Genomic DNA, 26,634 nt, shown 5'->3' with positions numbered 1-26,634 from the left:
GTCAATTGATAACCTCATTGGCACAAAACCTATCAGAGTAAGAGCACAACGAAGAGCTAGAGGAAGTCCCACCTGATATTAATCGAGTTTTTTTTGAGCAGTGTAATTGTGCAATATATGAATTTTGGGGTTTCAGTTACCAAATGTTTCTTATAATGGGTTGAAGGGATAAATTATTCCATAGAATATGCGAAGATTTCAAGAACCATTTATCATTCAAGAGTAGATGATATGAAAGTCTCTCATTCTTTTAAACCTATTTTTGAAAACATCTGTTTAACAGACTAAGAGGGAGTGTGGGAGAATTGACCCATGCTATGATTGGAGACATAATCAGTGGTCCCGCACTAAGTTTAGATAATAATTTGCTTAAAAAAAAATTGAATAATAGAAATAAATATAAAAATATACAAAGGTTCAAAAAAGCAAAAAACATCTCGGAAGTAAGGGAGAGTGACTCTGAAATAGAAAATATGTATTTCATACACTGATACATCCGATGATGAAAACCTTAACAAAGACAATCGTTAGTCATTGGAAATTGTTTTACTTTCAATGTTTTTCCTGATAAACAAACTTATGGTCAAGTCTCTCTCGCCCCCTGTTCAACTCTCCAATTGGTTAGAGAGACATGAGCTTTTCGGTTCCTAAAAAAAGAATTGCTGTACTCAAAATGTTGATCTCACCATCACTTTTATCTATCGTTACCTAATTGGGCATATCTTCACGCAAACAAATGAGTTGCTACCATTTACAGATACAACTTAAGTGGCTTCAGAGCAAAAAGGGGTTCAACTCTACCGGCTTTCCCATACAGGGTGAGTCTTTGACTCGTTCAAATATTTCAACAGTAGTTTCTTGAGGTCCAAAGAAACACATTTTTTTCTATTCGGTCCTGATAAAAAATTTTCGTAATGAGCTGGGCCACCCCTGGAAGAACAAAATTGCCTTCAGAATAACTATCTGAATCCGTGACTCTACACATCTGTGGATCTCTTGACCAGACTTGTATTCAGCCAAAGTACCCAATTTTTCAAATTTCATTAGATAGCGTCCAACTCAGTTTCAAGAGTAGGGTTCTTTGAAATTTTGCTATTTTTATGGTACGTAATGGTCATAATGAGAAAAATGGAAGACATGGGTGATATTTTTTGCTCGAAAAATGAAAAACTTTATTCCGAAATTCAATTGATTCGATAAAACCATTTGTGAGATTTTTTTATGTTTTTTCAACAGCCTGTATACCTTTTAAACCGAATGAGTTCGGAAAAAATGGTAAGGGTAAAAAGTGTTTCTCTATACTTCAAGAATCTACTGTTAAAATATTTGTACGAGTCAAAAACCCTGTATAGCTCCTTCAAATTCGAAATGGAACATCTCGGTTATCTTGAGCTACCAATCACCTCGTAAATGATTTTGCATACCCGGAAACACTGTGAACCTGTAGCTGATGATGAACTAATCGAAATAAATCGGTTTCACTAAATCGTTCCAGCAGCGAAAACAGCTAGGCTTGAGCTGCTTTATATTGACGTCGAAATTTGTGTTACCTATATGTATTCATTCAACTTAATGAAACATTATAGCTACCCTTTCGTTCCACAATATCGCATGCCTATTTATTTGTGCAGCAGGGGTGTTTGCGGTTAATATACAGACCTGAATGAAACTATGTTATTATGCTCATTGGATCCCCCGAGGAAATTATATTCGCTGCTCCATATTGAATTCATTACACTCCTTGTATTCGAAGCCTAATTATGTAATTTCGTAGATTCACGATAAAAATGGGCTTATCAACAACCTTTTGATTACGATCTCATCGTGAATAACGGCTTATTTGTATTCATCTAGGAGGAGTTCTGAGGAGAGCTGTGGTGATAAGTGTGTTTGCATGTGTATGTATGACATAATTATCCACCAATGGGAACTACTCAAAGGTCTTCTTATGCCCTTGGATTGAGGGAAAAACGCAGCTAAAGGTTTTGGCATTATTCAATATATCACAACAGATTTACACTCCACAACGAACAATGAATATATCAGTTCTGTTTAACCTTTTTCTTAGCGAACACAGATCTGAACACCAAACTGAGAATTTTGTAACTGATGTAGGAGAACAACAAAATGATAGCAGCTAGGAATGCCAAAACGTCCAAAAGTAAATACTGGTAGAGGGGCATATCCACTGCTGCTGTCTTCATGTGAGGGGCTCCTTTATGCCTGGCAACATATTCAACCCAATATATTGCAGTATCCATTGGAGACATGGGCCTATCCCTGAAACGTTCTGATAGAGCTTTGGCTTTTGCTCTGAATCTGGAAGAAAAAGCATTTTCAAATATTTGTCAGAGGACATTTTTACTTTAGCTATTCTCTACGACTAACTCATAACCTATCAATTTGACGCAGACTGACAGATGGCGCATCCGCCAGCAACTGGCATAGAGAACTCAACATCGGCTTCTGTATGAAGAAATAAAGGTGCCTAAGAAATATTGAAGCAGTAGCCTTTTGCAGGATTTTGTGTTATAATAATTCTCCTCCTAGGGGCAAGTAAATTTTATTCAGAAAACTCATACTTGCAAATGCCATGGTTGGCAGAATGTCGTTTGCCCTACTTGGGGTTTCCTACTAAAAGATCATCAGCACCTCTAGATATAGCTGAATCTATTCTAACGACCTGAAATCTTTCCCTAATGTGTCACTAACCTACCGTGAGTTTTCGTTCATTGCTTTTTTTGTGAATCCAAACTGGATTAATTGATGGTAATTTGATGCGTGCAGTTCTTTCCTTAGTGAGTCAAATGAATTACTTTCCCACAAACATTCAGTAGAAGGAGTATCTAAATGATGAATAATGAAGCCATACTTACTCGGGCTCTAGTATGGTCTTCAAGCTTTGATAAACGGTTTCTTCTGTAGCTTCCTTCAAATAGAGAACAACGCCACCACCATTAGCTTCCACGGCCTTAGCATTCGTATGTTGATCGCCATATTGAGGCATTACCACCATCGGCACACCACAGTGTACAGCTTCAGTAGTTCCTAAAAGCCCTCCGTGAGAGATAAAGGCTTTCACATTTGGATGAGCTGAAATAAAATAGGATACGTTGTGCAAAGAGATTTAAAAAAAAAATCGAATATAAATCCTTTCAAATATAGCAAATCTGTAACAGTTTTTATATGTCCAATAATAATACAGCAGGGTGAACCACAAATCGACTGCCAGCAGTTTGATAATTCAACTTCAATTTTGTGTCATGTCTTTGATAATGAGACTATGTCGAAACATGTCCGGCAACAATATTTCACAATAATATAGCATGTCTCTTATACTTCAACCCTTATTACATGAGCTCCCCTATGTTTTTTATAGAAATGAAAATATAAAAGCATAAAACTCACATAAAATATCGAATTGTGGCATCCACTTTTGAATCATCACATTATCTGGTTTTCCAGGCATAGTTTCGTTTTCCCATTTCCATAGCACTCTCTGTGGCAGGCGTGCAAATGCCTTGAGGAAAGCTTCTCGCTTTTCTTGCGGGAATGTGTGTCCTTTTATCATTGATCCCAAACTGAAGTAGATAACTCCGTGAGTTGACTCGTTGATGAATTTTTCAATATTCTGGAAAAGGGAATGGTTTCATTAGGTCTAATTTTACAGGAATATGTTCTGATCAACTGTACTCAAAATATATCACAGGTAATCAATGTTGGGAGATTTTAAGTGATTTTTTCACTGTCAACAACATATAATCTACTGGAAGATGAGGTTGAGAGAATAAAACCTTAAAAGGTAGAGCGCTGAACAGTTTCATTTCATTAAGTGTTCGGATCCCATCAAATTCAATGTGGGTTCACAGTTGTATACAGATGTTATTAGCTTGTGAGTATACAATAAAAAGAATTCGATTTCTTGAAAAACTTATCCTATTGTGTATTTCGAAGATGATTTCTTTCGATCAGGTCACCAATAAGAAAAGTAGGTATTATGTTACTTTCATTCGAATGAACTGAGTTTATTTTTTAAATAATTCTCAACCGTTTCTATCATTCTTTCTTGAGCCACCATGTTCTTTAGCAGTGGACTATAAGATTCATTTGGCACACAATGCAAACATTGAACATTGGCCCTTTGGCAAATTTCTCATCAAGGTCGTCAACAAATTTATGCGAAATCAAAATCAATGACTCCTTAATAAAATATGTTAGAATTGTTCAATGATAAGATATTGCAATAATCAGTCTTAGATAAACCAATTATAGCATAATGAGACAATTATGATAAAGAATGAAAGGTGTTTTAGAAATCCTAGTACTTTGGCCGTAGTCAAAATAAATGTTATCGATACAAATTGATTAGCCTGTTGATTTCCCAAACTGGCGGTAAAAACATACACTCCATCGAAAACTTTAATCTAATCGAAGTAATGATAATTTCTTCAAAACACCTGTTTCTACTTTACGAAGTATATATCTAAAAATCATAAATAAAACAATTATAGTATCATATCATAGTGAATGAAAGTATATATTATCAAATATCACAGCCATAGTTTTCAAGAAACTTGAATGCTGAACAAGGAATCATATAGAAAGCCATCATTAACCAAGAAAAACATCACCTACTAAATGAATATCTAGAAAACAAGAATAAGACAAAGATTAAAATAGTGTGTTCTATTCCTGCAATGAATGATATAGACATAAAATAATTTCTTATAATTTTGGTCAGACACTATTTTAAATCACTTATGTAGGTTGCTGATATCATCAGAACTGAAGTCTGCAATTTTCGCTCAAGCAACCTCTTACAAATAGACTAACCTCATTTTTGGGCCATTATGTTAAGAAGCAGTAAAATATGGTATGTAATTTTGGTTGTCAGCGTTCCCGCATTTATCAATGTTCATTTCCAGCATGAAGCTGGATGACATCCCCAGGTTGAAATAAGAATGAGGGCCATCATTATCCCTAGCAAGGAGTCTGGAGGAGCATGTTGAAAAGAATCATGTGTAGTCAAGTGAAATGGTTTACCGAAGAGAATGTTATGAAAATCTTGTTGAAATGGTTTACCGAAGAGAATGTTATGAAAATCTTGTTACTGTAATACAGTCCACGAAGATTAACTTGATAAACTTGAAGAATAATTTGGATTAATCCGCACCAATAGTGTTTGTCCTAATTTTTTCTACATTAAAAGACAATAAGTTCTCCAGAAAAACAAATTCGAAAGTTTATGAATCCTCACCTTCGGAAGAGGCTTGGCATTCGTTATATGTAAACCTCCGACTTCAACCACATTTGGAACCAGAGGTCTAGCCAAGTTCAGACTGAAATGCGTGTTCACCAGTATCAAGCTCATATTATTACCGTACTTCGACAGTGGTGGATGATCTTCTCCCAGATGTTTTCTAACAATTTGATCTTGATGTTTTTGTTTCATTCTGAACCACAAAATATGTCCATACGCTACTAAAAAATTTTCAACCCTCTCCAGAAAGGGTATCCTGTCAGAATAATGCATCCAGAGTGTAGGGATATAACTTGGATTATCAGGGTTACCAAATCTTTCATTGTTCCAGGGAAGCATCACACTTGTTGTTATTGCCATGATGGGAGCCTTGAATTTTTCATTCAAGGCTAATAAGCAATCACTCAGGAAGGGTTCATGAAACACGAGATCGAAGGTTTGATTCGATTCCAACAAATTCTTGATGACTTTACTACCTAAAGCTGCTTCACAATACTCATCCGACAGTTTACCACTGAAGAAGACATTCAAGTACTGGTAGAGTATTCTGGATACAATTGGATTGAAATTGTTCATAGGATAAACCTCCAGGAATTGTGGAAAGGATCCTTTTAAAGATAAATCTGTGTATCTCTGCATGGGTTCCTCTAACGGGTACTGGCTAACTACCACCACTTCATGACCCCTTCTGCTCAATTCCTTCATGAGAGGTTTGATGACATCCAAATGGCTTTTACCTGGATAAGGGAACAATCCAAGAATCTTGTAACATTCCGATAGATGAATCGAAATTGAAAGGAAATAAAGCGCACTTAACAGTTTCATTGTATGCTCCTACGCTAAACTCCGATAGTACTAATCTTGAAAGTTAAGTAATGCTTCTCGTCTAACTCTAATCTCGGTCCTGTTGTCATGGAAATGAGCCAATTTTATTTACTCCAAATGATATAACATGGGTTCACTAGTTCTTTCACTCTCATTGAAGGTATTGCAACTTGGCACTACTAACATGAAAATCCGAAAAATGATATCTGAACTGTTATCTGAATCGAAGAGACCACGGTATTGATAAGATATTCGTATGAGCAGAGTGATGTTCAAATTTGAATAATTGTTAACGCCAAGCATGGAGGAGCCAGGAAAAATTTGACTGTAGAATTCGATAACAGATATGAACATCGATTCTTTCGAAGGTTGAACTTCGAAGTTAATCAATCACGTGACTTTATTGGGATAATTAGAAGGAACTACACGTCTTTATCACCTGGAAAAATTACTCCAAGTAAAGGGGGCCACACACAGTCGGAATTGGGGAAATATTAATGGCTCAATATTTGGCGAAAGTTTTCAACCTTCTTTCCGTTGTGGATATTTGATTGTATGTTTGTACTGACATATAATTCCAGAAACAGATGTCCCATTTTGATGGGAATTTCACTTTTGTGTAGAAAATTTATTCGTAATTTGGAATTTACTTAATATAAGGGAAGATACCTTGGACCCTATAGAGTATCTAAACCAAAAATTAGATCTGTTCACAGAGGGAATTGTCTAGGAGAGCCTGTTAGAATTGTACAAAAAAAAAGATCATTGTACATACTCGAGCGTGTCAGATTAAGAAATACATATGTGGTTAATTACATGTTGAAAAGTATATATTCTCTTAATCTGAGAATTTAAGCGTGCAGAAAATGTGTAATAGTAATGATTCAAGAATGATGGAAAATATATAATCTGACAGTTTCAGTAAGCCGAAACCATCAAAATTGGCGATGAATGTCACAAAAATAAGTTTTTTGAATCATCTCTTCTTCTGGGCTTCAAATCGTTTTCACATTCATCATAAAGTTGTAGAGCATAACACTTTCTACAAATTTCGTCCATTTGTGTCAATGAATGTACAGGGTGGGCAAAATTCGATGTCTACTGAGAGGACCTCGAGAACTATAGCAGCTGGAAGAAAATGGATGACACATTTCCGAGCTCATTTTCGGAGAAACGAAGAATGGTGAAAGCCGCAGCCTTCTACGATACTTCGTTTTTGAGTTTGACGATTTCGTAAAGTTCTCATAATTTTTTTGTCTTTGCAGTTACAAATCTGAAACTTGAACCTTCTACTGGCACTTTGTTACGAAGAATCCAATGATGAGATCAAAATAATTTTTCATTTCGAGTTATTAGGTAAACTTTAACTTTTTTAAATGCAAACATTCATTGAATTTGTTATTTTTGAATTGCGAAAAAATCTTTTGTCAGTAGATTCTACGTATAAAGGTGCCTGTAGAAGTTCAAATTTTAAATGCAAACTTTTATTGAATCGTCAGAATCTCAATTTTTGTTTATAACTTGAAATTTCAAAATGATAGGCCGATTATGTTTTCAGATTTAGATTAGTCATGAAAAAAGACCTAGAGAATGTGTCATGTGTTTTCTTCCAGCTGCTATGGTTCTCGAGATCTCCTCAGTAGACAACGAATTTTGCCCACCCTGTACTTTAGACTAGGATTCTACATTGACCTTTCGCGTGTATGCCTAAGCTTCTTGCCCTCATCGCCTTCTAGCTCGAAAACGGTTTAAAGTATGTAAAATTGCTTCAGAAAAAAGTTGTATATATACAAAGATGATTGAAGGTACAGAAAGGGAGATATTTGAAAACATTGATTTTTATTTTTCATAGTATTTTTCCTCGTCATTACCGAAAAGACTCACCTCTGGTAAATCTCTGGGTTGATTCAAATGCATACCTCCAACTTCTACGACATTAGGCACGAAAGGCCTAGCAAAATTCAGACTGAAGTGGCTGTTCACCAGCATCAGATCAATTTTATTTCCATAACCGGAGAAAAGCTCCTCACTTGAGAAATATTTCCGAACAATTTTGCCATGATCTCTTTGTTTCATCTTGAACCAAGCAGAATGTGCATATGTCACTATGGCATTCTCAACCCTCTGAAAGAAAGTCATACGATCCGAGTTATCCAAAAACAGTGACGGGATGTAACTCGGATTATCAGGATTCCCAAGTCTTCCATTGTTCCAGGGCAGCATTACGCTGGTACTTACTCCGATCACTGGAGCTTTGAATAGTTGATTCAGCGCCAAAAGACAGTCGGTGCTGAATGGTTCATGCACAATAGCGTCATATGTTTCATTCGACGCTACAAGTCTCTTTACTGTTTCGGTTTGAAATGCAGCCTCGCAGTATTGATCAGCAATGAGACCCATTTCAATCACATCGAGATACATAAAGAGTATCCTTCCACTCAGGAAGTCTAGGTTGTTGGTTGACTCAGTGTGCAACAGAATGGGATAGGATCCTCTCAGTGACAAATCTGTGTAATTTGGTTGTTCGTATCCAAGTGGAAAATGACTGAGAACCAAAACATCATGGCCCCTCTTAGCCAACTCCCTCATCAAGGGTAGGTAAACATCTGAATGACTCTTTCCTGGGTATGGAAAAAGGCCTAGGATCTTGTAGGATGCCAATGGAGTCCAAAAACAAAGCACGAAACACAAAACACAAAACGTCATACGCATGGTTATGGCCAACATAATAAAATTTTTAATTTTACGAGCTTTCTCCTCAACTTGAGAAGTCACAACTGAAAACTGTATAATCCATTTCATTGAGGCGTTTACGAAGAAAGTACATTGAACTTGACCGGTTAGTACCTCGAAAGTAGTTCAATACATCGGATGCAGAAGATGCTGCGGGCGTATCCGTGAAATTTATACGATTTATAGGCTATATTTTATTTGTCCAATAAAATTTCCCATTATTAGGAGTTTCAGAACTATATTGAAAAATAGTATTTGGATGCACTGAGAAATAAGAGTTGCTATGGTAGTTATTTCAAGTCATATTTTAATGTATTCATTAACATATTATCAATGAAAATGACCTGCCAACTTGACCGAACTAGTTTCAAAATTTTTCTTATTGGAAGAATAATTAGAGACACTACATATATTATTTATTCTGAATCAGAAAAAAGTATGGGACTGAAATATGTAAGAATAACATAGGGTTCATATTTGAAAAATTTAAAGTAACCTTTGAAATTGCAGACTGAAAAAATCTTTGAGTACACCACTGCATTCTAGGTACATTAAAAAGTGTCTGTCGAATATAACATTTGTTTTTCGATATCTTCGAGAAATAGAGGCACCAATTCAAAGAGCCGAAAAACGAGTTTTCTCTTATAACTTATAAAATTGAAGTGTCTGGAATATTTGCAGTTCATCAAAACCTTATCAGATCTTTTTCCGAAAGGGCCAGGTACAGCTAGTTTAAAATTGAAATTAACCTAATATTGATTAATGTAATTAACTTTCCTTCATATAAGAGACCTGAAGACTAGCTATAAACTATAAATGCTTGCTCTGATCGAAATAACTTCTACACAAAAAGACTCGAAAGGATATAAAAATCAATAATGTGTTAGAAAAATACATTGTTTTAGTTGCAAATGATATTTCTAGACTGAAATGTAATATTCAATTAGGAATACTAGAAATATTTAATTTCCATTGATTCGCTGAGTAACGATAAAAATGTTTTCATTCAGATTATTTAAATTATTCATGAAGTATACCATGATTCAACCAGAACTGGAAATCTGCACCAACGAATTATCAAACAACAACAACATTTACTAGGATTTCAATACATCTCAATGTCTAGGTTATCGTTAATTATTCAGCACGGTGAAAAACATAAACAGTTTCTGAGCATTTTAATTTTTGTTGTCAAGATTCGAAAAAAACTCCATGAAAACATCACTCTTTTGAAATGTATGTATAGTAGTAGGAAAATCTACTATCGCATGAATATGGTGATGTTAAAAAAGTGCTTTCCTATAAATTCATCATATTCTTCGATTGTTCTCGTCATATTTGACGTTTGTTGTGGTTCAAATCGATCTAGTCTTCTAGTCATATCGCATGGAAATGAACCTTATTCGTAGAATTATACTGAAAATGAGAAACCTTCACCAGAATTACCTGTGGTAATTGTTTCTCTTTCTGCAAATGGATCCCTCCAATTTCTATTACATTGGGTGGAAAAACTTTAGCATTATGAAGGGTAAAATGCGTATTCACGAGTAACAGACTAGTATTTCTAACGAACTCCATTACTGCTGGCAAAGACTCATTGAAATACCTCCTAATAATCGCCTCATCCTTCTTGGTCCTCCACAATCGGTAATACAGTAGATGTATCCAAGTAAGCACTGAATTCTCGAACCTTTGTAGGAAATCCAGTCTTCTGGGATATCCCATGAAGACGCTCTGCATGTAGCTGGGGTTCAGAGGTATCCCAAATCTGGACACAACCCATGGCGTCATTTCCGAAGTGCTGATCGCCACTAGGGGTACCTTCAGTTTGAAGCTTAAGGGTAGGAAGCAGTCGGTGTTGAACATTTCAACAAGCATGAGGTCGTAAGGTACGGTGGGGTTCAAAACTTTGTTCAATCTTCCACTATAGTAGGCAGATTCGCAGATTCCTTGGCCCCATTGACTCAACTGCGTGGGGCACATATACATATCGATTCTGTTGTAGTTATAAAGGACCTCAACATCCACAGTTTCAAAGAACAGAGGGAAAATCCCCCTCAAGCTGATATCTTTGTATCTAGGCACAGGTTCATCTAAGGGGTAGTGGCTAACTACAGTAACATCATGACCTCTTGCTGCCAATTCTTTCATTACGGATTGAAAAACGCGCAAATGACTTCTAATGTTTATTGGGAATACACCGAGAATCCTAAAACATTCACTGTTCGCAATTATGAAACACAAGAAAAATTTTCTCAAAAACATCTTCACTTCACACAAATCTAGCCAGTTTGATGTTTGTATATATGTTACGGAATATTAGAGTAACTAATAAATATGTGCACTAGTTACACTTTCGAATATCACCGATAGATTCATTGTAAAACTTGCAGGAGTCTCTTAAATACACTCTGTAACGTTCCTATCTCTTCTTGATTTATTCCATCTTTGTCACACTTTGCGGGCGAATTTTCTGCACAGAACCAGATGTAGAAACTAATTGTCCTGCTTATTGAATATTAATAGGAACGAAGAAATCCAAGAACTTATAGATGTCGGTATATATTGTGATTGACAATTAACATTCGAATAAGCACATAAGATTTGATGCAAAGTTGTCTCGTTATAAGAAAAAAATGTGGAAATCAAAGGAAAATTGTCATATTAATGTGGAGTAATGAATCATTACCGGTTCAGTTTAATGACAAACGTCAAAACTGATGTGTTTTTTGTAAATGTCAAGTTCGCTGAGTGCATAAATATCATTAATGATAATCCTTCGTCATTTATTTTGCGGAATAACCATTACCGCAAGTTCTCCTTCAGGAATTCCATCAACTATTAGTTTGAGGGTCCTTAAGAGATTGATTTCTATCGCCTGCATATCCAATGTATATATGTAAAAGACTTAAAAGAGTGTCATCCATTTAAATATAATAAAAATCGAAAAAATTTTCGTAGGAAGTTTGTTGTTGATTTGAGAGCCTTGAGAGCTCAATCAATTTAGGAATATCGTACTCCTGGAAAAAGATTTTTTGCTATATTTTTCGAAGTGTATGTCTTTAAATTAACTTTGGCTTTATTTTTCATACAAATTCAAATATCGTTCATAATGTTTATCTCTTCTGCCCTTGGTCCTTCAAGCCAATAATTCAATTAATCTTCACAAATCCTGTTAAAAATCACTGGTGGTTGAATTTTTTACAAGTGTCAAGTTCAGTTCATCACAGTTCCTCCCCCAAATGAAACCTCATGTGCTGAATCATTCATACTCCGTATTACATTGTAAAAAAATTTACATGAATTGAAAATTTTCATGAGACGAAGCATTTGTAATGAGGAGATTCAATAGAGCAAGGTTAATTAATTCAAGACAACCTTTTTAAATCAATAATTGCGGCAAAACTGGCATATTGAAGAATTTTCTTGTCTGTCACGATTTTTAAAAACTTGACGTTGATGTGTGAAAGTTATTGAATTTAGAAAATCGTTAATAATACAGTATTTCAACATAGACCGTTTCCTTGGTATCAGGTTCTTGAGAAGAAATGAAGTTATATTGAGTTACTTATGTTATGTGGTTTTCGGAAGCAGATACTTATATCTAGTAATATAAATTTACCATGAATATATCAATGAAGTACAAAACTTTGTTATTTTCCATAATGTTCTCATCATATCCTCATTCCACCTCGCAGTAAATATAATAAAAATCGTCACATGAGATTCAAATTTTCACAATAGAAGAGCTTATGAAAAGCAGAATACTACAACGACAAAAAGCAACATTCTGTTGGGTAAACTTCCTTATCTTTTTCAAAATACCTTTGAAAATCACGAATTTTCTTCATTCGTCATGTAGTTTATATGCAATAATAAAATATTTTCAACTTGATCGATGATTGAAGTGAGTCTTTGACTCACATTTCAACAGTGGATTCTTGAGTCCAAAAGAGACACTTTTTTTAAGGCATTTTTTCGATTCAGCCCTGATAAAAATATATAATTTTTCATAATTTCAAGTTTTCATAATGAGCTGTGCCACCCCTGTGAAAACTAAATTACCCTCAGGATAACAAGCTAAATCTGTGACACTACATATCAGTGGATCTTTCAACCAGAGTTGTATTCAGCCAAAGTACCCAATTTTTTGAATTCCACTTCTTTTAAATTTTTTAACATCAAATTACTCGAAAACAGCACATATACGAGAAAATATAAAGTATACTTTTATTTCACAAAACGTTTAAATATTCATTAGTCCAACTGAGTTCCAAAAGTTTTTGAATTTCTGGTATTTTTATGCTACTTTGGTCTGGTCATAATGAGAAAACTGAAGCAAGTGGGTGATATCTTGTGTTCGGAAAAGATTCATCAAATAAATGAAAAACTATATTCCGAAATTCATTCCATTCGATAAAACCGTGCGGGATAGACCTAAAAATAACATTTTTATGGTTTTTCAACAGCCTGTATATTTTAAACCGAGCAGATTCAGAAAAACTGGTAAGGAAAAACAGTGTTTCTTTTGACCTCAAGAATCTACTGTTAAAATATTTGTAGGAATCGAAGACTCCCCTGTATAGATCATATCAGAAAGTGTAATTAAGAATAACTCAATTTTCAATGACCTCTTTGCTGTTGAATTTCTTGTGATCTAAATCTCTTTAGTCATTCAAATCTTGAAGCGTAAATCACGATCATTTAATAAAAACATAATTTATTCCACAAAATAGTTAAATGGTGGAAATCCAGCCAAATACTGCAGTAGTTTTCAAATTGAAATTCCATAAAGCAGGGCCCAAATTACTCTGTACTAAAGAAATTTCTGAAAGGGTTCAATAAATAAGTACCTAACTGAAAAACTCATACAACAGGTGTAAGCCTCTTGAAAAGTTACCTCAGGTAATTTTTTTTTCTTCTCCAAATGTATACCCCCTATTTCGACAACATTAGGTGGAAGTGGTTTAGCATCATGAAGGGTAAAATGCGTGTTCACAAATATCAGACTAGTACTCCTAGCAAGCTCTGTAACTGATGGTAACATAGATTCATTTAAATACCTCCTAACAATAGAATCATCTTTCTTGTTTCTCCAAAATCGATAGAATAGTAGATGAATCCACGTAATCATAGAATTCTCGAACCTTTCTAGAAAATCGAGGTTTTTAGGATATCCCATGAAAACACTTTGCATGTAGCTTGGGTTCAGAGGTATTCCAGAACGAGATATAACCCACGGCAACAAAGTAGATGAGCTAATGGCCACAATGGGTGCTTTGAATTTGAAGCTTATAGGAAGGAAGCAATCCGTGTTGAACATCTCTACAACTATTAGGTCGTAGGGTATCGTGGTGTTCAAAATCTCGTTCAATCTTCCGCTGAAGTACGTGGATTCACATATTGCTTGACCCCATTGGCTCAATTCCGTAGGGGCAATGTACATATCTTTTCTGTTGTAGTTATAAAGGGCTTCAACATCCACAGTTTCAACGAACAATGGTAAAATCCCCTTCAGGCTCACATCCCTGTATCTGGGTAATGGCTCCTCTAAAGGATAATGGCTAACTACGGTAACATCATGGCCCCTTCTTGACATTTCCTTCATCAAAGATTGAAAAACGTGGAAATGACTTTTTATATTAATTGGAAACACACCAAGGACACTCAAACATTCACTAGTCGATAATATAACACAAAAAAAAATTGTTCCCAAATTAAAGTTCATCTTCACTCGAATTTTTGCCTACTTGTCGTGAAATGTAGTCGAGGTGTTAAAATAGTGATCTGCAATTTTGCACTGATTAAACTTTAGGATATCAACGATAGATTCATTGCAAACTTGCAGATTTCGCTTAAATACAGTCTGCAGTGCTCCTATCACTTCTGGATTGTTGCTATCTCCGTTGCACTTGGATGCAAATTTTTAGAGCTCTTACATTCAACTCATCACAAATGTAAAATCAGATGATATTAGTCATTGAATAATAAATCCAATATTCATATATCGAAAATATCCCTATTGATTTTATGCAATGTGGTTACGAATTACAAAAAAATTCTGCAATGTATAGAGTAATGGACACATTAATATTTAATAATGAACACTCGCCAATCAACTTTAATGACAAACGTCCAAATCTAATGTGATATATTCAATATGTCAAGTTCATCGAGTAAATAATTATCATGAATAATCCATCGACAATATTCGGAAACCTTACCATTATTGCAAGTTTTTCGCTCAACACATTCATTCAATAAACCATTATTTCGAGATCAGATTGAATTTAATTGAGTCTGCAGTAATTTAACAATGTTAAATATTTAAAGGATTATAAATCGACACGATAAATAAAGAATTGCGTGTTCAGATGCTTTTTAGACAGATTTAGGTCTCATATACGAGGAATACGGCCTGATCATTTATACATGGTGATTCAAAACGATAGTTGACATACTGATTGATATACTGCACATCATTATGTGACGATTAGGCCAAACTTGCCTTGTACATATATTTTGTTGCTAGTTTACGATTCGTGAAAGTTCAGTTTGACTTAAGGATAATGATAATTAATAACAAATATTGTTATTTGGAATTTTTTGGCAATTTTTATAGGCTTGTGATTTTTGAAAGATGAAAGAATCAGTTACATGTTCATTTATTTTTGAAATTGTGTTTTATTCCGAATCCTCCTCCTCTAGTAGAGTGAGCTTGTAAATCTCCTCATTTACACATGAAAAGTGTGAATTGAAAAGAAGTTCAGCATCTTTTTACAGAATACCGAAGATTTGAATTTTGTGCATCACTTTTAAACCACTCCGTATATAGCATTTGGCTCTGAAGGGAACCAGAGGAGCTCAAAATTTCTTGGAATGTATCTCACGATCTTGTTATTCTTTACTTTCAGTTCCGAGAATGTGAGCTGAAATAATTCCTTAATGATGATGTGAGAATTTACATTAGGAAAACCCACTATTAGGAAATAAACAGGATATTTTCGAATATACATTATTTTTCCAATCGAAAGAAGAGCTCATGAAAACTGATGGCCTAGCTCTGACTTCAAGAGGATAATCACAAAATTGTGTTTGATTTCATAGTTAAAAATTCTTCCCCCATATTTTGGCGGGATCCACATTTGATAATGAAATTTGGTGGAAAAAAAACCCATCAATATAAGTTACTATTGGACAGATGGAGCTCAAATTATGCACGAACTTAAAAGCGTAATTTCAGGGTAAGAAATCAGGTTTCAAATCGATCAGGTATGCACTTTTGGAAATTAGTCAAGCAGCGTACTGTGTGTTCAGTACCTGGATAGGTTACGCTGTGATTGTTAATTTTAACAACCAATCAAAAGTTTTTACTTTGACGCAAGTGCTTTCTTTATTTCTCATCAAATTTCAGGCTTGGAACATTGATATATGGAATGAAAAATAAACATTTGTTTTGTCCAAAGACTGAGACAGTTGACTCGGACATTGCTGTCACATCAGTTTTCAATTCGAAAAGATAGTAAAGTATATTTTATCCATGTAACGCCACTGCCTTAGTGTTGCGCTAGATAGAGATGTATCGAATGTGTGAACAACAATAAAAAAGTTCGTAGCACAGCAATGGCCATTCCATGTATGTTCCAAGCTATGAGGGAAGTCATGTCCTTCAATTCTTAAAATGTATTCAATCAAATTTAGCATAGTTCAGTTCAATATTGGAAAAAGATTCATAGATCTCATAAATTTGTTTCTCATATTCCTGTTCGTAAAGGATGAACCTCACATGTGAAAAATTTTATGGTAAATTATATTTTCATACCTTTGGCAACGGCTTATTTTTTTGTATATGAACTCCTCCAATTTCCACCACTGAGGGCACCAGTGGTCGCGTAAATGTCAGTGACCAATGGGAGTTAACAAGAAGAAGACTCGTATTCCTCGTCAATGCATCCAAATCAGGTATTTGCATTTGCAGGTGTTCCTCTAGCAGTCTTCTATTGGAATCGAAGAAAGCTCCGTAAACCACTTTAGCATATGTTGTGGCCAGAAAATTGACCATCCTCTCAGAGAAACTCATCCTGTCGCTGAACCAAATATGGTTGTTCGGTATGTAAGAAGGGTTGTCAGGGTTGCCAAAATGCCCATTATGCCAAGCCATGATCATCGTGGTCGATATAGCAACCAGTGGTGCCTTAAACCGTAGAGCGAAGCCCTGAGTGCACTCGCTGTTGAATAACTCTCCAAAAATAAGATCAAACTTGACATTGGACTTGAGAAGTTTTTTAACGTGGCTATTAGAAAACATCACTTCACAAGATTGCAAGCCTTCGTTCAGTAGAAGATCGGATGAACGTATTTGTGCGTACCACAAAGATACCTCCAAGTCGTCCAAGCCGAATACTTCCAAACCACGTGCATCTGGATCGTGCAGAATGATTTCGTTGTACCTCTCAGACTTCAAATCGAATTTGTAATGAACCAAAGCCGTTACACTGTGTCCCTTCTTGACTAGCTCCCTTATTATAGGTCCGAATATCCACTGGTGACTCTTACCCTCGTGAGGAAACACGGCCAAAATGTTGTAAGAATAGGATGAAACAACGCAGTACAGCAATACGAAGACGACGCGTAGTTCGATCATGTTCACAAACTTCATTCCGCGAAATTCGTACGCTGCTGGTGGTTACCGCAACAAAACTATAAATATATGCTTCAGTTCATGTAGGATCTCACTTGATTTGATTTAGCGATATACGTGTTGTTCGTATCAATCTAGGCTTCGGCAAGACGAAATTTCATGGCTGCTTATGAAAACATCCAATTATATAGTATTCGGAGTGGTGAAAAATGTCCAAAAAATATGTTCAAACAATCCACTCGAAGATGATAGTCGTATCTTGCTGATAAGTTGATCAGGTTGGTTTAAATGATCGGAAATGGAATGGAAGTATTTGAGGAGTTGCGTAATAATTACTATAAGATTAAAAACAAACATCTCCACGCCTCTAAAGTAAGCTCTACACACGCGGGTATTTGACAAATATATGTTAAAAAAAGACCAGTTATAATTCCTGTTTATGGTCTCCATCCTAGGAAATAAATATATAAATCAAACCTGGAAAAGTATTTGAACATTTCAGAGAAATTGAATCAGCACTCAAAATTGTTCAAATTAATTTTTGAAGTACCACTCAAATTCGTCATAGTGTTTGAGGGTACCAAGACAAGATATCTGCATCTAGTCCTATTTTATGGATTCATTAAGGGTACTTTTCAAATTTCTCTCATGAAATAAGTAAGTAGGAATAGAGAGCATAAGTTTTTGCTAACACGAAAAATCGGGCTTTATTCTCCAAAATGTAACCGTCTTAGACTTGTTAAGGAGGAACTGTTTTTAAATTCTCTGACTTTGCAACACCCTCAATAGATCATTTCGATTTTAAGTTGATGAAATAAACACATTTCTTGGTATTCTATCACCTCTAGTTCCATTTGAAAACACTACTTCACTATTTCGGTTTACCCTTCTCATTTACATCTATAACTTTAAACTTTGATACATCGAGATTACCTCTTTTCAAGAAAAAAATTTTGATATGTCCAGAAAAAACTCCTTGAAAACTGTTCTTAGTACATCCGAACAATCATAGATGCATAAGCAAATACAGATTTTTGAAATCCTCCAAGAATTTTCAACATTCATGTATTTTGGTGCCTATTTGTTAGTAGGAAAAACTTATTAAGAGTATAAGTAGGCGAGAGCCCCTTTCCAAAGTTGTAGAAACTCTTTTATACATTTTTTAGCGAATATGTCCGATCAAACATACAGTACTCAACTTCATGCCAAATATTCGGGTATTTATTATGTGTGGCTCATTGTATCTCGACAATCATTTCTTAAACATCAGGTGTGTAGTCCATTCGACTACAGCTGTTTTTCATGCTCGAGAATAATTCCTTGAGAATATTTCGATTTCAGGTAATATAACCGAAGAACCAACAACTAATTTTCAGCCCTACGTTTTTAGATAGGCTCAAATAGCCTTTTATCTCCTTTCTACATTTGTACAGTTTGGTTCATTGACCTTTTAATGAACGGTTTTGAATGGTCCTCCCCTTTATTGCAGGCTTTGTGGTATCATTTGAGATCCAATAATACAAGGAAGTGTTATTCATCTTCAATATCTGACAGACTGGAAGGATTCGGTATTCGGACAAGAAAGCATTCAATGTTCACATCGAACCTACTTTTCAATTCTTCCTGGAGTTTTTAAACAATCAATAAAGATAAGACCATCTCTTGTTGAAATGATTACCTGAAAGTTGAATTTACGACTTGTGGATTCAAATTAGAGATCTAGTCAGACATTTTTCTTTCAAACAACATGTTAATATACATTCTTGACCATACCCAAATTGTGAAGACCTTCAAAAATAGCGTAAGCTACGGATTCGAAAATGTCAAAAGTCTGACCAGTTGCACTATATTCCAGCGTTAGGTGACTCTTAGTTCACTGTTTTTGGTATCCAGATGCATCGATGCATTTTTCATATATATTTTATTTTTTATATTTCATATTATCCCGATTCTCCGTAGGTAACCCTCAGAAGCTCTATGGCTTGTACGAATTCGAATGGTTTGAACAATAACAATTTTGGTCCTCAGAAAAATATTGTTGGAAAAAATAAATTTCTTTCGAAAAGTTCTTCAGATATTTCTTGAATGAGCAGCATATTCTGCAATCTTTTTCTACTCCATTCATAATATGCGAATAATGAGCAAATTCTTCGTAATTTTATAAAAATGAATAATCTCACCTGTGGAAGTCTTTTAGCTTGTCCTATGTGAACTCCACCTATATCTACCACTGACGGTACAAGTGGTCGAGAATGTGTCAGCGACCAATGAGTATTCACAAAAATAAGACTGGTGTTCTTTCGCGCAACATCCAAATCGGGAATTTCAATTTTCAAATGTTTCTGCAGTAGATTTCTGTTGGCCTCTAAATACTGGTGATACACACGTTTCGCATACATGTCGGTCACGAAATTGAGAACCCTTTGCCAAAAACACATCCTGTCACTGAACCAAAGGCCATTGGTTGGTACATAAGCAGGGTTGTCTGGATTGGCAAAATGTTCAGTGTGCCAAGGAATCAGTACCGTTGTAGATATACCAACGAGGGGTGCATTAAATCTGAGAGAGAAACCCTGTGAACACTCGCTGTTGAACAGTTCCCCGAAAACAAGATCGAATTTCTGATCTGATTCTAATAATTCCGAAACTTTTTTTTTCGAAAATACATTCTCGCAGGACATTAATCCTTCCTCCAGCACGAAACCAAAGCCTAGCATTAGTGTGAGCCATGCTGACGAACTTTCCAAATGTTTCATTTCGATCACTTCAAGTCCAAGGGAATTGGGATTGTCAAGTAATATTTCCCTATAATTCTTCGACTCTATGTTGAATTTGTGATGAACTAAAGCTGTTACATTGTGGCCTCTATTCACTAGTTCTCTGATTATTGGACCGAATATCCACTGGTGGCTTTTTCCTTCATGTGGAAACACTGCCAATATATTATAGCAGTAGGAAAACCCCGCGAGACAAAGCAATGAAAAAACAATCCGTAAACCGAACATTTTCGCGAACATAAAATGTATATCAATTCAGTATAGGATATTCAACTCTCGAAGCTGACTGAATTCAATTTCTTGAAATCGCCAACCGATTTCAGAAAATTTGATTAGAAATTATTCAAACACTAGCCGAGTGATAATCATATCACGTTAGATATATCCAAACAGAATTGTAGATCGAGGAGAGATAAAAAAACTAGTAGACACTTTGTAACCTTCTTATCAAATCATGACTTGCAAATAATTTATGTCAATACGAACACTTGCTATTTCTTCATCCAAACTGTCAACAATAAATAATTAATAAAGTTATCGTTCTTTCAAGAGCATTCCATATTTGTGAAAAGAATGAAATTAATATCTATATATTTTTCACTTCAAATCATAATCTTAAACTTGGTCCTCAGACCAAAGGCCCTAATTTCATATTCCTGATAAAGATGCATAATCATATGATTTCAAAGTGCCAAGCCAGGTAAACTTAAATTTTTCAATTTTATCTCACTAATCACTGGGTAATATACGAAAGCGCTGAAGGGCCCCATAAAAAAATAATCCAAATGTATAATTCCGACTTGCTAAGTCAGAATTCTGAGATACAAGTCGGAATTCCGACTTGCAAGTCGGAATTGTGAGTTACAAGTCGTAATTCTGAGATACAAGTCGGAATTCCGACTTGCAAGTCGGAATTGTGAGTTACAAGTCGGAATTCTGAGATACAAGTCAGAATTCTGAGATGCAAGACAGTAGTGGGGCTAGAATTGGTTGAATGCTTTGCTGCATTCGTATGTTGCCGAATCATGTGAGCAAAATGCCCTCTGTAGAGCAGACCTGTCTCATTTAAGGCATGTATAGGCACATCTGGACCCTTAACCTTCGCCTACTCTATCTCTTTTCTTTCAAAAGATTTAACGGACGTTATTGATTCTGACATGCTCACAGAGCTTCTGTGGGGTTCGTCGTAACCTACGGGGAATCAGGATAATATGATAATACAATAATAATATATCTTTAAAGTTTTTCTTCAACCCTACTGAAACTGACACTAAACGAAACTTAAAGTGACTTTGAACTTGATTATGAAACTGGATGTAGGAATTTCGATAAAGTGCTCGAATCACTAAGCAGTAAGGAAGGTTTTGAAAAGTTCCAGGAGCATAATTCTCGGGAGTGCAAAAATACTCCAAGTGAGCACGAAGCTTTGGGACAGCTTAGCTATGGTGCAACCGAAGAGAAAAATAGAATATCATTTCATTCATCCAAAATTCCTCCAAGAAGCTAAAAACACATGCACGGATCAAATGCAAAAAAACAAAAGTCATTAGACCTATTTTAGCCCTCCCCCTGCCTTGCATCTCGAAATTCCGACTTACAAGTCGGAGTTCCGACTTGTATCTCGGAATTCCGACTTGTATCTCATAATTCCGACTTGCATCTCAGAATTCCGACTTGCAAGTCGGAATTGTACATTTAGAATTTTTTTTTGGTGTGGCATTTCAACGCTTTCATAAGAATATGTTGCGACCCCTACAATTTTATTTTTTCTCGAGAATGGTACTCCGTAAGACATTTTTCATTTCTTCGCTTGAAATTTCAATTAGATCACTTATCTTAAAAATTAGAAATACATTATTTTATCAAAGAGCTCCCTATTATCTCCACCACTGATGGCAGTAAGTTTTTTATTACCAGACGTTTCAGCTTATCCAAAAACCTTCACGAACCTATTGAATTTCATTTGACTTTTGACAAAACTATCGCAAATTGATAGGATTTTGGAGGTTTTGTTGAAGAGGATCTAGCACTCGCATGTTAGGATCTAAGATGATAAGTTTTCTTCATTATTTGTCCTCTGAACTATTAAACGTTAAATCCGGGCACCCTGTGTATGTATACAGGGCGAATCTTTGACTTGTACGTTACAATAGAAGATTCTGGATTCCAAAAAATCACGTTTTTTCCTCAACATTTTTTCAGATTTAGCTCAGATAAAAAGGTCTAGCAATTTTTAATTTTCATAATGAGCTATGCAACCCCTGGAAAATGGAAATTTCCTTGAGAATAACACACTTAATCTAAGACACTACAAGTCAAAGACTTACATCCTTTATACTTAAGTTCCCCTTGTTTCATACATTTTATTTCTATCAAGATTATTGACGAGGCAATGTTAATCTCGAAACCAACCACCATAAGCAGACTATCCTCAACATCTTGCAGCAATTCAACCTGAGTTTTGTCAGAAACACTTACTCCAGGCAATGCCTTAGCTTTTTCAATGTGAACTCCACCAACTTCAATTATACCAGGAACCAGAGGTCTTGGAAAAGTGAGTGAGAAGTGAGAATTCACGAGTAGCATGCTGATATCTTTCATCGATTCCTGGAATGGCTTGAAGGTTCTTCTAAAATGTTCTTCCACTATCTTCTGACAGTCCGTCAGCTTCCACCAATACACGATTTTATACCACTGCGTCCCTATAAGGTTATACAACCTATTCCAAAATCCCATTTCAGCCTGCTGGCCCAAATGACTGCTGGCGATGTAGGAGGGATTGTCTGGATTTCCCAACCTATCACCGTGCCATGGCATCAGTATTCCGGTGGTTATCCCGACCAGGGGTGCCTCGAAAGCACCCACAAAACCCAAGACGCACTCACTGTTGAAGAACTCAGCCAAAATCAAATCGAACCTCTTATCCGATTCGACCAATTCGCGAACTTCAGCGTTGGACAACATCGTTGAGCATGATTCTAATCCAAGATCTGTGAGTAGAAATGGATGTATCAGTTGAGATATGATAACTGGAACCTCCAGAGTTTCCATATCGAAGAAATCATGCCCTGTTCCATTCACGTCGCCCAGCAAAATTTCCTTGTAGTTTTCGTTCTTCACATCGTAGCTGTAATGAACTATCACTGTCAATTTATGTCCTCTTCCCACTAAATCGCGTACGATTGGTCCGAAAACTGATTGATGACTTCTTCCTTGATGAGGGAACACTGCCAGTATGTCAAAAGCGAAAAGAGGGGCGAAAAAATAAGCGATATTCAAGAGTGAAATAAAGACGTTCATACTCGACGAAGGAATAGCCCGCAAACTGTAATAATTCACCACTGGTAGCCTTGGAATAGATACAATCACCAGTCATAGTGCATAGTCACGTTATATCTAAGATTCTTACTCCTTTACTCCTGCAGTCAAAGAAATAGTTTCACTGCTTGAATTGTTACGAACAATCGGTAAATTTCACGTGATTGATTAATCTTGTTAATTTTTATTACAAGAACTAAGCAATTGATCAACGTTATTTACTGTACCTACTTACAATTCCTTCCTTATTACTTTTTACAAACTCGTTACAAAGTAGATGTAAAGAAAACGTGTAAGAAAAAATTCGCAGTCTACGGATATTTACGTCCATATAATCCCTTCACATTTATAGAAGCAGTCGGTTGACCTTGGAAATTTGACACATTTCTCACTGTATAGGATGAAAATTTGAGGTTATGACGCTTGTTAGATCATGTTTGGGTTTTCAAATCAGCGCTATTTCGTCTGGGAGAACCCAACTCTCAAAGGTAGGTTAGGTTAGGTTATTTGAACGCTCACTAATGAATACATGACCTATTTGGAAAATAAAAGCATTCTTTACATTTTCTCGTAAAATGCGCCGTTTTTGAGTAATTTGATATTCTATCAAAAAAATATCCGTGAAATTTGAAAAATTAGGTACTTTTAGTGAATGCTGAAAGCAACTCTGTTTAAAAATCCATCAGATGTGTAGTGTCATAGATTGAACTTGTTATTCTGAATGAAATTTTGTTTTTCCAGTGGTGATATAGCTCAATATATCTTTTTATGTAGGCTGAATCGGAAAAATGGTACAGCAAAAAGAGTTTTTTTGACCTAAAGAATCTATTGTTAAAATATATGTAAAAGTCTAAGACCAACCCTGTATAGTTATTCGCATGGAAAGAAGAAGAAATCTGTTTTCAAACATATTTATTTTTGTTATGAAAAAAACTAAACTTATTGATACATAATATGCTATGCTTGAGGAGATTAAATGCCGGTTTTCCTCTTGAATTGACATGATTTTGTTCACATTAAATTTTGCATTCGTTCCCTGTTACATTTCAAAATATTTTCCGCATAATAAAGTAGTGTGTCAGTAATGAAGTGTTAATTTTTTTAATTGTAATTCCACATTATTGTTTACTGCAGATCTTTTCTGAAGATAAAATCCTCATATGTGACCACTGTCTATTTATAGAAGGACATTTTTTGTCCTCATTTTTTTACCTCACAATATTCCTGATTATAGAAATATGTAGCTAAAATATAAGTTGTTCAAATTCAGATGAAACATAATATGAATTTTCTTACATCTTACATGTTCGATAAATCGTCAATTTCTAAATATCAGGGTTACTATTGAAATTAGCAAATTTCAATTGAAAATAACCCTTCCTGATACTTTTCCATTGCTCTTTGGTAAGCACTTTCGGCGTAAAGTAGCTTAAATGAATGGGAGTGGGGCAACTAGTTGTGGCAATCAAGAAGACAATATAACACACTTGCTACTGCTTCTTTTTGATAGTAACGACATTTCATGTGTGTAAACCTCATTCCTCAACCCCGAGAAGAATAATTCATGGCCAACCGACTGTTTATTAGAAAGTGAATGAACTAAAGATATCAGGATAATTGCAGTAGACTTTTGTAGATTTCAAATGAGGATAAGAGATGAATATACATTACCTCAGGTATTTTCTTCGGTGCACCTATATGGACTCCCCCAATCTCAACTACTCCAGGCACAAAAGGAATCGGTTGATGCAACGAGAAATGCGAATTGACGAGCAACAAACTACTATTTTTGATCAAGTCGTCGAAAGAATCAATCTGCCCTCCGTAATATTTCCCGTATACCTTTTCATTATATTTCACTTGGAAGAGATGGACCAAAGAATACCAAGAAGTTCCGAGGAAATTCTCGAGTCTACTGAAAAAACCCATCTTTCCTCCAGACCTAAAATGATTATTTGGTATGTAGGAGGGGTTGGTAGGCTGGCCAAATCTAGCTGCGTGCCAGGACATCAACGTCGTGGATGAGAAGCCTATAACAGGGGCTTTGAATTTATCGGCAAAGCCTAAGTAACATTCGTTATTGAACATTTCTGCTATGATCAGATCGAATTTTTCATCTGACTTCATCAAGTTCTGCACTTGAGGATTCGTGTATATTGAATGACAGCTATCTATACCCATTGAGGTAAGAACTACGGCGCTTCCGAAAGCAAGAACTAGCCCTGGTTTATCGAACATATCCAAGCTATAATCATTCACTCCTTTAAATTTTCCTTCCAGGATAACTTCGACTAAATTATTGGATTTAAAACCTAGGGTATGCCTCGTGATCACTGTAATATGATGTCCCCTACCGAGTAACTCGTGTATAACAGGTGCAAAAACATACAGATGACTCCTGCCTTCATGAGGGAATACCGTCAGAATTCTTAAACACGAAACTTGCGTTACTGATAAGACGAGAGTCGCCCATAGTGAAACTAGAATCATTTCGGTTATGTCACTTTACGCACAGCTTCCTCGGACTCGAAATTAACTAGAAAAACAACAGTTTCATCGTAGATAATCTTAAGAAGAGGATCAAACCGAATCAGGGCGGTGTCACGTCCTTGAATCGTACGTCGAACTCACACTTGAATTACGTAAAAAGAATATTCCAGATTTAATTTCAAGTTCACTAGACGTCGAGGTACTGTGAAAAACTTGTTTGGAATATTGTCAGGCCGTCCCAGTCCTGGTTCGGAAATAACTGTTAAGATGTCGCTAACGGTTTGAGTTAAGCTACATTCACAATCAATTCACGGGCCGAAGTGCACTTCGGCACGGAAGCTTAGCAGATGGCGTTCTCCGTTACCATTCACAATGAAATTCAAGACCAAATTTCTTGCAAGTCGCAAACTATCACTTCGGCAAGGAATTTCGTGCCGGCTATAGATGATGCTGATGCTTATGTTTTGATCAGTTACATTTTTGATTCATTTGAGTATATGGTTCCAAGATTATTGCGAATGGTAAATTTCGTGCCGAAGTGCACTTCGGCCCGCGAATTGATTGTGAATGCAGCTTTAGTTAATGACTAT

The 26,634-nt window shown here is 35.7% G+C and overlaps 2 protein-coding genes across 5 annotated transcripts; both read right to left on the bottom strand.

Annotated features, from left to right (window-relative positions):
- Positions 1–1,977: 1,977 nt before the first annotated feature.
- On the bottom strand, positions 1,978–20,547 carry LOC123310572 (UDP-glycosyltransferase UGT5-like). Of its 4 annotated transcripts, none has more exons than XM_044894095.1 (4): positions 19,640–20,547; positions 3,409–3,631; positions 2,877–3,093; positions 1,978–2,319 (listed from the first exon to the last, which is right to left on the bottom strand). In XM_044894095.1, the coding sequence occupies exons 1-4, from the start codon at positions 20,474–20,476 to the stop codon at positions 2,043–2,045; spliced, it is 1,554 nt and encodes a 517-aa protein (XP_044750030.1). In that variant the 5' UTR covers positions 20,477–20,547; the 3' UTR covers positions 1,978–2,042. The 4 variants fall into 4 exon arrangements, with proteins under 4 accessions (XP_044750030.1, XP_044750029.1, XP_044750032.1 ...); XM_044894094.1 differs by lacking the exon at positions 19,640–20,547 and adding an exon at positions 16,641–17,652; XM_044894097.1 differs by lacking the exon at positions 19,640–20,547 and adding an exon at positions 13,719–14,571.
- Positions 20,548–22,486: 1,939 nt separating this feature from the next.
- On the bottom strand, positions 22,487–26,277 carry LOC123310414. The gene is made up of 3 exons (XM_044893882.1): positions 25,221–26,277; positions 22,564–23,561; positions 22,487–22,497 (listed from the first exon to the last, which is right to left on the bottom strand). The coding sequence occupies exons 1-3, from the start codon at positions 26,042–26,044 to the stop codon at positions 22,487–22,489; spliced, it is 1,833 nt and encodes a 610-aa protein (XP_044749817.1). The 5' UTR covers positions 26,045–26,277.
- Between the last annotated feature and the right edge of the window lie 357 nt (positions 26,278–26,634).

This window comes from Coccinella septempunctata, chromosome 3, assembly GCF_907165205.1.
Source record: "Coccinella septempunctata chromosome 3, icCocSept1.1, whole genome shotgun sequence".
Classification (NCBI taxonomy): Eukaryota; Metazoa; Arthropoda; class Insecta; order Coleoptera; family Coccinellidae; genus Coccinella; species Coccinella septempunctata.
This window is presented reverse-complemented; position numbering and strand designations above follow the sequence as displayed.

What these genes read in the sequence shown, in the direction of transcription:
- LOC123310414 (XM_044893882.1), bottom strand. Translation starts at nt 26,044, where the DNA reads ATGATTCTAGTTTCACTATGGGCGACTCTCGTCTTATCAGTAACGCAA. An exon ending in AAGAAAATACCTGAGGTAAT is followed by an intron (nt 23,562 to 25,220) that starts GTATATTCATCT and finishes GAATTATTACAG; the next exon opens with TTTGCGGGCTATTCCTTCGT.
- LOC123310572 (XM_044894095.1), bottom strand. Translation starts at nt 20,476, where the DNA reads ATGTTCGCGAAAATGTTCGGTTTACGGATTGTTTTTTCATTGCTTTGT. An exon ending in GCCACAATTCGATATTTTAT is followed by an intron (nt 3,094 to 3,408) that starts GTGAGTTTTATG and finishes ATTTTATTTCAG; the next exon opens with CTCATCCAAATGTGAAAGCC. An exon ending in AAGACCATACTAGAGCCCGA is followed by an intron (nt 2,320 to 2,876) that starts GTAAGTATGGCT and finishes TTTTTCTTCCAG; the next exon opens with ATTCAGAGCAAAAGCCAAAG.